Raw genomic sequence first — 13075 nt, 5'->3', positions numbered from 1 at the left:
TGCTTGCCTGCTAGGGACTGCAGTAAGGAGAAGACTCTCTCAGTTCAAAACTATGGGCAAGTGTGATAACTACAACCTATAGACATTTATTTCCAACTTATTTGCATACTTGAAAGTTCTAGGCCCCATCTAGATCCTTAGGCATGCAGTAGATGCCAGAGATTCCTATTGTTTGATAGCTACAAAGAGTAGCAAACCTTCAGGTGGGGGAGTTCTCCTGGAATTATAACTGATTTCCAAACTACTGAAATCAGGTCCCCTGTAAGAATATTGCACCTTTTCAGAGTGAACTCCTGTGGAATTCCTACTGAGGTCCCTCACTTCCCGAAACAAATGTATGCTCTAGTTACTATTTTTGTTTGTTTTAAAAAGTATCCTTCTGTGCTTTTGAGGGTAATGAGTAGTCACCATAAGAATGCTGCTGGTATGGTGCTTTGAAAATGTCAAGGGGCATCAGGTCACTAGACTCCGGTTTTGTGGAACCTGCACCTCATTCCTTCATCTGGACTCTCGCCACTCAGTTCTTCCTTTTGGAATCACAGAAATGCCTTTGGTATGTTTGCAGGGAACAGTATAGCTTGGAGTTTCGTAGAAGTGCCATCTTCAAACTGTCTGATTTTCCAAGATGAATCTTATTGTACAGTGGAAGATTTGCAGAGATTATTTCTGGGCATAGTGCAAAGTCTAGATACTTACTTAACAAACCTTGGCCGCGGTCAGACGCACCATCAAATCCGTCAGCAAGGCGTTCCTGTTTTGCCGAGTGCCTGTCCCGTCCTCCACCTTGCCGAGTGCCTGTCCCGTCGTTGACTGATCAGATGGCCCGGCCTTTGCGCATGTGCATAAACAATGCCGCTGATTGGCTCAACCTCAGGGACTATTTTCTAGAAATACGGACTAAACAATGATTGTGTCACAAAATTCAACCCCACAAAATTAAAAAGAAACATTTGCAGTTGCTCGGAATTCATCTGTTGTGGTGCTCAAAGCGCCCAGGAGCCCTTCCGCCTTTTGCTGATCCTTTTGCGGTTATGCGTGTATTGCTAAGATTTTAAAAAAATGGCGCTGATCTGGGATGCAAGTTGAGACGACTCACTAACGCTGGCGTGATCAGACAGGGGAAATCCGTTTTTGGCCCGTTGTCAAGCATTTAGAACCGGATTTTATCCGCTATCAAAAAAGTCCGACAGTAAGTCGCAGCATGACGGGATACCCACAACTCACTGACTACTCCCAGATGTTGTCGTATGGACGTGCACTTTCAATCCGATGAGCATCCGCTGCTGTGTCGGATAAAAATGTACGTCTGACCGCGGCCCTTAACAGTTTTCTCCCTGATTATCAAGCTTGCTAATTATGATTTTCATTCTTTCTACCTGCCATGCTAAGTCATGGCTTTCTTGATGATGGCACTTCTCCATGGTGTCTTCCTTCTTTAGACTTACCTGGCAACTACCAGCTGTTGTTCAGGTGCCAGACTAAAACATATCAGTTTACTCAGGCTTTTCACTGCAGTTGAATTTGAAGTTGTATCCCTTCCTTCTAGTTTGTTTTTCTTTTCTTTTATGATTTCATTGTTGCTTTTGTGACTATTGCTGAGATTGTCTTCTGCTCTTTTAGTTGTTTTCTCTGATACTTTTAGTCCGCTTTTATGCTTTTTTCAATAGATGGTGATTTTTCTGACTACGTACTTATAACAGTTTTATTTCTGGAAAGCTCTTGATATATCCTTTTATTATTTGACTATATTTTAATTTTTTATTATTAACCACCTCAAGCAGGTTTCTGCAGAGATGGCATACAGATTGTCTACACCAATAACAAGAAATAGATTAAACAAATTTGCTCTGTAAATTTGAAATGGCAACTTTAGCTTTTTTTTTTTTAGATGTCTTGTGATTTCTAGGATTTACTGGACTGTTCCCATTAATTAATAATGAAATTCTATGCATTCTACTTGGCAGCATTCTACTTGGTTTGCAACCTTATATATGTACATAGCCATTTTGTTTTTAGTTATTTACTTCATATATACCTACTTTTCTTCACCAGTGGGGATCCAGAGTGGGCCTAGGGTTGCCAATCTCCAGTTGGGGACAGGGGATCCCCCGGTTTAGAGGCCCTTCTCCCCACTTCAGGGTTATCAGAAAGTGAGGGGGAGGGATGTCTGCCAGGCACTCCATTATATCTTATGGAGACCGATTTCTGTAGGGTAGGAGTGGCCAACAGTAGCTCTCCAGATTTTTTTTGCCTACAACTCCCATCAGCTCCAGCCAGCATGGCCAATGGCTGGGGCTGATGGGAGTTGTAGGCAAAAAACATCTGGAGAGCTACGGTTGGCCACCCCTGCCGTAGGGTATAATGGAGAATTGATCTGTGGGTATCTGGGGCTCTGGGAGGCTGTTTTTTTAGGTAGAGGCACCAGATTTTCAGCATAGCGTCTGGTGTCTCTCCCCAAAACATCCCCCAGGGGGCCCAGTTTTATGAGCCCCAAAAGACAGTGCCCCTATCCATTATTATTTCCAAATGGAGAAAAGCATTTAAAAAAACTTGTGGTCCCTTTAAATGTGATTGCCATAACTCCCTTCAGAGTTCAATCATGCTTGTCACACCGTTGCTGGCTGCACCCCCAAAGTTTCCTGGCTCCACCCCCAAAGTCTCCAGATATTTCTTGAGTTGGACCTGGCAACCCAAAAAGTGGCTTACACTGTTATCCTCCCCTATGAGGTAGGTTAAGCTGAGAGTGTGTGACAGGCCCTGTGTCACCCAGTGAGCTTCCATGGCAGAGTGGGGATTCAAACCCAAGTCTCCCAGCTCCTGGTGTTTCACCACTACACCCCTCTGGCTCTCAAAATCAGTAGATCTAAAAACCTACTTAATTTTGATTGTTATGCCCATCATTGCCATACTTCCTAGACTAGGGATTTTTCATTATATTCCCATTAACTCAGTCCCCATGTAAATGCAACAGCCTAATGCATAAAAGGATTACTGATACTGTACAATGAGAGGAACTTGCTCTAATCTCTTCTCCTCTAAATTTTATTTTTGGTTCAGGATTTTGAAGATCTTGATTAGCCCAGAGACTTTCTTGGAGAAATTGATTAGTATAATCCTGCCAGAAGTGTACACTTAGTTGTGTTTTCAGTCTTTTGGCTTGTAAAATCTACCTGCAAGGATGCCAAAATTCCATATGTTATCTGATCTAGCCCTTGTAACTCTCACTTCGTGTAGGATATTAAAGAAGAAGGATCCAAGAGTGCAGCAGTTCTGATGGCTGCTATAAGGTCAGAAGGGAAGCATGTGATTGGCTGCTTCTAGATTCAGGAGTTCCAAAACTTAGTACAGTGGCATGGTAAGAAACAGTGGGAGCAACTGCCATGCCACTTTGGTACCATATAGCACAGCTTCACTGTTCTTCTAGCATTGCAGTTCCAGCCAGTCAATATAGTGTGTAGCAGGCGGAATGTAAGTTTAGGATTTGGGAGACCTGGGTTCAAATGTCCACTCTGCCATGAGGTTTGCTGTGTGACATTCTGCCAATAACTATCAACTCCACCTGAGTGTACCTTGCAAGGGTTCTGCAAAGATGCCTCTTTGAGCTCCTTTGGGGAAGAGCGTGAAAAAAGATACTAGGTACTGAAACAGTAAACTGAATTAACCCTGGCTGAATTGTGCTTTGCTAAAAGCATTTCATATAACATTGGCTTCTCGTGCATCCATTCACATCAGTCAGCAGCACCACTGAGTAATAGAGGTAACACTCAGCATCACTACCATACATTTTTAAAGAAAAAAACACAACAGCCTGTATTTGCACATTCCCCCAGCATTACGAATATTTTTTAAAAACCTCCTCTTGGTTCTTTCATTTGCAGTATAAACAACTGTCAGCTCTAACGTTAAAGACTCTCAGCAGTCACATTGGTAGGTCTTACTTGATAAAAAAGAAGAAAAACTTTAAAGGGAATGGGCCCCAGGCACAGTGGCCAGCTGTTGGTAGATGCTGAGGATTTGGGTTTGTGATAAGTTCAAAGACTTTCCTGAAAAGATATATGCCAAATGATTTGCAGTTGCAGCCTGCGATCAACCTTTTCTCCACCCCTCCTCCAAACTGTGAATAACTGCATTCACCATTGAAATAGTTTGCCAGACTGTAAATAGCAGTAGAGAGGTTTTTCACATAGTTCTATCAAGATAACAAAATGATTTCTACCTTAGATTTTTACCACATCTCACTATTCCCACTTTATGGTTTATAACTCCAAGAGAATGCAATGACTACTCTGCCAGTAGCTAGTGGCTGTGTCTAATGTTACTCGCCTCTTCTAAGTAGCAGTTTTGATGTTTACTTATCCACTACTGTTGTGTATCTTTGTGGTTCACTAGGAACATTTTTTCAGTGTATCGTATCTTGTAGTCTTATTTCTGTTTTGTCTACAGTAGTTTGGACATTTCTTTTGCATTCCAGTTCTTGTTGTAGTTGTTGTTAAGAACAAAGGGTCACATTAATGGTTCTTTAGAAGTCAGTACTAGTGACATTGCTCATTTAGACAGAGGAAATCTCTTCATAGTGATGAAGAATATATGCTTTTTTTACATATTAATACCCTGCTTCCCCTTCCAAAGCAGTTTACATTATACTCCCCACTTCATCTTTATCCTCACCAACAGCAACCCTGTGTACGTTAGGATGAGAGAGTGACTGGCCCAAAGTAACCTAGAGAACTTCCATGGCAGATGAGGGATTCAGAACTGGGTCTCCCAAATCCTAACCCAACATTCTAATGACAACAGCTCAACACAACTTCCGACTAGGTGATCAAGGGTCAGTTCTGCAGGTCAAGGGAAAGATGACTTTAACAACTTTTCTGGCCTTTTATCTTCCTTGTTGCAGCACCATCCCAGACCAGTGTGTCCCAAACTGGGGTCTGAGGTGAAGTGTGGAAAATAATGTAAACTGCTTTGAGGGTCCATGATGGTCCACCAGAAAATCCATAGGTTGTTTTTAGAGCATAAAGGATGAGCCCTTCTCATATCATCCATTAACATGAAGATGTTAATTTTTTGATGTTTGATTTTCTTGGAATATGGGCAAGGACCCTTCACCTCAAGGAAAGGGGATGGAATGGGCTTCCCTTCATTCATAGAGAGGGACCTCATAGAACTGCTGAAACCCACAGTCACCTAGATTCCACATCAACTCAAAATGCTGTGGTAGATCACTGGGAACTGCTAACTCCATAGAAACTCTGAGTTGGCATCAAAGAGGTACAATCATAATGAATTCATCAATTATTTCTGGTACAAAGTTGAACTGGTTTTCACTCTTATTTTCCAATACAAGTGATGTTACCATAGAGAATAAAGAGACACAACTCTGTCTCTAGATAGTCTGTTAAATATTGGGATCTGAAGTTTTGTGTGATTATGATCATTTTCTGTGAGCAGCTCTGAATGTTTTTCTAGGTTCCTTTGGACTACTGCACATCTGGCCACTTTGTTGTTGTTCAGTCGCACAGTCGATTTCGACTCTTTGTAATCCCATGAACAAAGACACACCAGGCCCTCCTGTCTTCCACCATCCTCCTACATCTGCTAAAATTTGTGTTAGTTACATCAGTAATGCTGTCCAGCCATCTCATCTTTTGCTGTCCCCTTCTTTTGCCTTCTGTCTTTCCCAGCATCAGGATCTTCTGTTTATGTTTAATTCGATTTGTACCCCGCCCTCCCTGCCAAGGCGGGCTCAGTGAGCGCTCCCTTCTCATTTGGTGGGCAAAGTATTTGAGCTTCAGCTTCTGACCTTCCAGGAAACAGTCAGGGTTGATTTCCCTTAGGTCTGGCCACTACATAGATGCTATTAATGAGTAAGGAAGATTCTTGCTATCTCTGGTGCAAAACCCTATTGAGTTAAGAAGTGACATTGGTTAGACCTTAGGTCCTCACCCTGTTGAATCAGCTACTGCCGGGTGATTACAGACAGAAATTGACTAGAAAAATCCAAATGGCAACATCTGCTGCCCGTCTCCATCCCATACTCATCCCATCCTCCAGCTGTTGGAGAATGGCAACAGTACCAGGTGTCAGACTGTACTTACCCCATTTGCATAGAAACAGACCCATGAAGCTACCTTATACTGAGTCAGGCTGTTGGTTTATCAAAGTCAGTACTGCTTCTCTGAGCTGCCCTGAGCCACCTCGGTGGGGAGGGCGGGATATTAATCGAATAAAATGAAAATGAAATGAAATTCTCTAATTGGTAATCAGCTCTCGAGGGTCTCAGGTAGAGGTCTTTCACATCATCTTCTACGTGATCAATTTAAATGGATATGCTAGGGATTGGACCTGGGAACTTTTGCATGCAAAGCAGATGCTCTGCTACTGAGCCAAAGCCCTTGCTGAGCAAATATGTGTGTGTGCCTCTAGAGACCCAAGGCCTAATATTTATCTTGATGCCCCCAAATGTCAGATGTTTGTTATTCCTATATGATGTTTTTTTAAGATGATCAAAATAAGGAGATTTTTGTGAATGAGATGGTGTGGCCATGAATGGAATTTGACAGCTAACACAATCCAAACTCAAATATGTCACAAGCATGAAACAAAACTGACTCCAAATTACAAAAGTAGTGTGATACACATACATAAAATACTAATAAGAACATTTTATTTAATTACCAGTTAGTGGAACCTGGGCATATTGTACAGCTGAGGAATGCTGAAGCATGCCAACAAGCAGTTATACCAAGATTCATTAGTATGTGCGTGGTACAGAATTGTAAAACAGAATGTACAAGCAATAACAAAGTTAGGCCCGTTGTGGATTCATAGAACAATCTGCTCTTTGGTTTTTACTTCTTTCTCCTAGCAGCTCTTCACAACTGTGGGTTCTGTTTTACATAATTCTTCCCACTATTACAGGCAAGCTCATTATCTCTCCATATTCCTTCCTATCACAATTTATGTTGAGACCGTATTGGGGCTCAGGTCAGTAGTTTATTTTCAGTTACAGGACAAAGACCTGAAAAGTGGGGGACAAAGGTACCTCTGATTACTTTCAGAATGCCTTTCTCTCACCACTGAATCAGTTGTCTCCTGCTTGCTTCTGAGGCTTAAGAAAGATCTCAGGCTTAAGAAAGGTCAGGAGGCGGACCTAGTGTCTTCCATGGCGACACTGGGACTCTCTCAATTTGTTGCAACCCCCACCCACCAGGCCGGACACATGTTAGACCTGATCTTTGCGGCTGGGATTGTAGTGAGCGACATAACCGCAGAGGTAGTGCCATGGTCGGATCACTTCGCCCTCAAGGCCCGTGTAGATATGCCTCCCCAAACCTGTTTAGGCGAGGAGCCGATTATGGCTCGCCCGCAGAGCCAAATGGACCCGGAACGGTTCCAGATGGCTCTTCGGGACCCCTGGCCCTCTGGCGACTCCCTCGATGGCCTGATTGAGACCTGGAATAGCCGGCTCTCTAGGGCCATCGAGGAGATCGCACCTCGGCGCCCTCTGCAGCCTCGGACTAAGCTGGCTCCGTGGTATACCCCGGAATTACGCCAGCTGAAACAAGGCCTTAGACGGCTAGAGAGGCAATGGAGGCGTACTCGTGATGAGGCGACTAGAACATCTTATAGGAAGTTTATGAAGTCCTATGAGATGGCAATCAAGGCCGCAAAGAAAACATACTTTGCGGCTAAGATTGCATCTGCAAATTCGCACCCAGCCCAATTATTTAGAATAATTCGGAACCTGACTACACTGCCTCAAGGCAACTTAAAAGCTAAGGAATTGGAGATTGGCTGTGAGGCTTTTGCGAATTTTTTTGCGGATAAGGTCCAATCGCTCCGCCATGACTGCCCTGCCAATTTGGAGGCAGTAAGTGAACTCGAAGCCCAATGCGTGTCTTCTGATTTAACTCTGGATTGCTTCGACCCGCTCAGCTTGGAGGAGGTCAACAGAATTCTTGGCACTGCACGATCCACGACTTGTGACCTGGACCCATGCCCCTTCTGGCTAATTAAGGCCTGCCAGGAGGAATTAAGATATCCTATACGGGATATTATAAATCGATCCCTTTCAGAGGGTGTTTTTCCAACACCCCTGAAAGAGGCATTGGTCCGCCCTCTCTTGAAAAAACCGTCATCAGACCCGGCCAAATTGGCACACTACCGGCCGGTCTCAAATTTGCCCTTTTTGGGCAAAATTATCGAGAGGGCTGTGGCGGTGCAGTTACAGGAATTTCTGGAGGACGCTTCCATCTTAGACCCATGACAGTCCGGCTTCCGCCCGGGCCATGGGACGGAAACAGTCCTGGTCGCCCTCATGGATGACCTCCGACGACAACTGGATCGAGGCGGCTCGGCGGTACTGCTGTTGCTAGACCTATCGGCTGCGTTCGATATGGTCGACCATCGGCTGCTGACCCGCCGCCTCGCCGACGCAGGAATTCGGGGGCTAGCCTTACAGTGGCTCTCCTCCTTTCTTGACGGTCGGGGACAAAGGGTGGCAATTGGGGGGGAGCTGTCTCAGAGGCACCCACTTCATTGTGGTGTGCCCCAGGGAGCAGTTCTCTCCCCGATGTTGTTTAACATCTTTATGCGCCCCCTTGCCCAGATTGCACGGAGGTATGGGCTGGGTTGTCATCAATACGCAGATGACACTCAGCTCTATCTATTGATGGACGGCCGGGCTGGTGATGTCCCTATAAATTTGGACCGGGCATTACAAGCCGTGGCTGACTGGCTCAGGCTGAGCGGGCTGAAGTTGAATCCGGTGAAGACTGAGGTCCTTTGCGTGGGCCGCGGCGGACCGGGAGGGGAGATTACCCTACCGGCTTTTGACGGTGCGCCACTGGTACCAGTGCGCAAAGTCAAGAGCCTGGGAGTGCTACTGGAATCCTCTCTATCAATGGAGGTCCAGATAGCCGCCACTGCTAGATCCGCCTTCTTCCATCTTAAGAGGGCGAGGCAGCTGGCTCCCTTCTTGGAGCGCAGCGACCTAGCAACTGTGATCCACGCAATGGTCACTTCGAGACTAGACTACTGCAATGCCCTCTACATGGGGCTGCCCTTATACCGAACACGGAGACTTCAGGTAGTCCAGAACGCGGCGGCCAGGCTGCTGGAGGGACTACCATGGTGGGAACCTGCGCGGCCTGGGCTGCGGGATCTGCATTGGCTGCCGGTTGTGTACCGTGTTCGCTATAAAGTGCTGGTTATTACCTTTAAAGCCCTATATGGCCGAGGACCTGCCTACCTAAGGGACCGCCTCTCCCCATATGTGTATGTGCCCCAGAGAGCACTGAGATCTAGCTCTCAGAACTTACTAACAATCCCTGGGCCAAGAGATGCTAGGTTGAAGGCTACTAGGGAGCAGGCCTTCTCAGTGATGGCCCCTCGTTGGTGGAACCACCTTCCAGAGATGGTGCGAGCCCTGCGGGACCTGAACCAATTCCGCAGGGCTTGCAAAACATTTCTTTTCCAGCTTGCTTTCGAGATAGAACCCGATTAATCTGACGTGTGGACATCTAGCCATCTTGTGGATATTATGATTACAGTTTTTAGCACCCATTTTATACATTTTATCTATTCTAAATAATTTATTATGCAATTGATATATTTAAAATTGTTTACATTGTTTTACATGAATCATGGGATCTCCATGTCTGTTAGCCGCCCTGAGCCTGCCTCGGCGGGGGAGGGCGGGATATAAAAATAAAGTTATTATTATATTATTATTAAGAAAAATGCAGAAATAAGAGATGAACCCAGAATCCCTTTCCACCACTCCTGAATTCCTGTCTCTCTTTTTTCTTTATTCTCTCACTGCACATCATCACAGAGCCCATGTGTGTGCAAGTGATATCCTTGAAAAGCAATGTTCCCAATATGTAGGGTTGCCAACTTGGACTTGGCTGTCCATCCTTGAGAGCACAGGAACAGGACTACAGAAATGAGTGTTGCATGGAACTCTAAAAATTCCCCATGTTTGGAGAGTTCCTAGAGCACTGTGGGATTCTGTGATGTCATTTCTTTCATTGTGTTTGTTGGTGTCCTTTATAAAGTTTATATCTCTGCTACCCGGCTTTACATTTTATGACATACATGGCCTGGCCCATCAAGGTCCTATTTATGTAAAATCTGTCCCTCAGGACAATAAGTTTGACACCCCTGGTTTAAATCATGTTAATTCACATAGAGCTGTTCGTAGAATTTGCTTTCTTCATGTTAATTTTTTGGATTTGGGGGTACTGTATGTGAACAGACTGTATATGAACTGTAATAGGAGAAAATGTAAATAAGAAGGCTACTTTTGGAAATGTTTCATGAGCACTAATCTTGTTTTTTTTTTTTTAATTTCTTCCTGTTCTAGAGTTCTCGAACTGCTCGATCAGAGGAGGACCGAGATACCCTCTGGGATGCCTGGGGTTCATGGAGTGAATGTTCTCGTACTTGTGGAGGAGGTGCTTCTTACTCCCTGAGACGTTGCCTGAGCAGCAAGTAAGTAGTTAAATAGCTTTGGACTCTACAGAACAAGAATGCAGCTTGCCGATCCCAGATCACAGCATAAAGAGCAGTGGGTGTCTTGAATTGTGCTTACATTTTGAACTTAGAAGAGGAAAGGTCGTGTTCTAGTCAGGCAGCAGTCCAGCAGGTTTGATGGCCTGACACACAATTCTAAAATATGCTTGTAGTAAAAACATGAACGACTTCTATGGTTCTTACCTAAGTTTGAATGTACACTGCCAGCTACTGAAAAATGAAACCACTAGACTCTCTCATTCAGAGTGGTAATCCTTTTCACTCCTATGTACTGGTCTAGAGATAAACCTATGGATTTAGCACCCTAAATCATTTAGTAACATGGGAGCTATAAAATTAAAACAGATATCCACATTTGAGTCTGTTAGTCTCTCTGCACACACAGTATAGCATCTTAAGCTGTACAGATGAAATTGGCAAGTACTTTTACAGAAGATTTTCTTTATGTTACAAGAACATAAAAGATAACCAAAGCAATGTGATACTTTATGCTTTTGCATAGTAGAGCAGCTCGATAAGGGTATATCTGCCCTATAGATGCTTGCTCTGTCTGTCTGTCTTCTTCATCATCATCTTCATCATCTATTTGTCTGTCTACATATATAATGTGGCTGCAAGCATATGGGCACTTACCTAGGAGTCAGAGCCACTGAATAAAGTGGGACCTACTTCTGCGTAGACACATATAGGATTGCAGTGTATATTTATTATTTAGCTTATTTATAGATTGTCTTTCTTACGAAGACTTGAGGAATGTTACCGAATAAAGGGGAGAAATGAAATTATTTCCAATGAGTAGTGCACTGTGACTATTCAAAGACAATTCAGGCATCATTAAAAACAGGACATTGCTTTAGGCAAAGTATTGTATGAGCAGTGCAGAATATGGGATTACAAACTATAAGATTCAAGAGCTCCCAAGCTGTGTTATAATAAATAATCACTAACATAATACAGTAAAGACCATTTAAAAAAAACCTTCAGACTTCATCTAATTTACGACATATCCAAATACACCAAGCAAACTACATTGGATTAAAACAGATTTGTATCAACTCTACAGAACTTCAAAGGCCTTTCTGAAAAGGCCAAACCTTACTGAATATTGAAAGTGGGGTCAGTCAGATGACCCTATTTAGGAGGAATTGCAGAGGCAGAAAACCACAACAGAGGCAGCCCTTGATATTACCCCAGCTGTCCATCATGTAGAGTTGCCAACTCTGTGTTTGGAAATCCCTGGAGATTTTAGGGCTTCTTTTATGTGTGGTAAAACATTGCCAAATAAGTTCTCTGTAGCCTTTATATGTGGATGCTGTCAAAGAGTGGAGATTAGTGTGAATAAAGCACAAAGAGGAAAGTCTGTTTTCCCTTCTAATGCTTTGGACAGACCCTTGTCCATATCTTTCCTTCTTCCATTTTCCAGAATATATTTATGATTTTAATTATTTTAGGAATATGAAGTTGAGAATAAAGTTATCAAATTAAATATGTTTGTTCAAAGAACAGATGCATAAATTGTTAACCAATTTGCACAGAATTACAACTTGTATTGACTGGGCAGAGGTGGGGCATAAACAGAGCATGGACCCTCTTAGCTAGGCATGTCAGCAGTTATAAATAGGTGGATGGGCAGATTACTAGATCTCAGTTTAATTGCTAAAATACATTCCTGATATCTTAAACCATGAAGGCACAGCGATGTAATATTTTTTTTTAATTTTTATTTTATCATATTTATATCCTGCCCTCCCCAAATGGGCCCATTCTGCAAATGAACATATGAACATATGAAGCTGCCTTATACTGAATCAGACCCTTGGTCCATCAAAGTCAGTATTGTCTTCTCAGACTGGCAGTGGCTCTCCAGGGTCTCAAGCTGAGGATTTTCACACCTATTTGCCTGGACCCTTTTTTGGAGATTCCAGGGATTGAACCTGGGACCTTCTGCTTCCCAAGCAGATGCTCTACCACTGAGCCACCGTCCCTCCCGTGAAATCATCATTTATGTGCTGTCCTGAGGAGAACTGGGGGGGAATACGTGCCCAAAGGAATTTTCTAGGTTTGATATTATAATGTGACATGAGGAAGTATCAAGTCAAAACCATGCACTGCCCAAATTAGAACAGAGACCAGACTAAAATCGCTAGGCCAGGCCTGGCAACTAGTGGGAGCTTTGGGAATGGGGACATGGGGAAGATGATGTAATCTATGCTGTGACATCACTTCTGGGGAAAACCTAGAAGTGATGGAGGGTGGCTCTAGGAATTGTCAGAAATGTTATGGGAAGAAATGTTTGTGGGAAGAAAAAAGATTAAGTGATGGATAACTGTATATTTGTTTCAACTCCCTGCTGGGAAAGCCAGTGACTTGATAGTTCCTTGGGGCTATTAGCCAAATTCTTGTTCCTGTAAATTCATGGTGTCACCAATGGTAACAGTGGTGTTATTCATCATTGCCAAGATAGGAGTCCTTTCCCCACACATAAAATTGAATTGAGGAATGGGATAACCATCATGAAGGCCATGAAACAGGCAGG

The 13075-nt window shown here is 43.6% G+C and overlaps 1 protein-coding gene across 2 annotated transcripts in view; it reads left to right on the top strand.

The window, feature by feature from the left end:
* Nucleotides 1-13075, top strand: part of ADAMTSL1 (ADAMTS like 1) — a 703777-nt gene that overhangs the window by 362522 nt on the left and 328180 nt on the right. For both annotated transcript variants that reach the window (XM_060237245.1, XM_060237246.1), the window contains one exon: nt 10370-10497. In XM_060237245.1, the coding sequence (XP_060093228.1) occupies nt 10370-10497 (128 nt within the window). The remainder of the gene's footprint in view (nt 1-10369; nt 10498-13075) is intronic.

Source organism: Heteronotia binoei, chromosome 4 (genome assembly GCF_032191835.1).
Source record: "Heteronotia binoei isolate CCM8104 ecotype False Entrance Well chromosome 4, APGP_CSIRO_Hbin_v1, whole genome shotgun sequence".
NCBI classification, from domain to species: Eukaryota; Metazoa; Chordata; class Lepidosauria; order Squamata; family Gekkonidae; genus Heteronotia; species Heteronotia binoei.
This window is presented reverse-complemented; position numbering and strand designations above follow the sequence as displayed.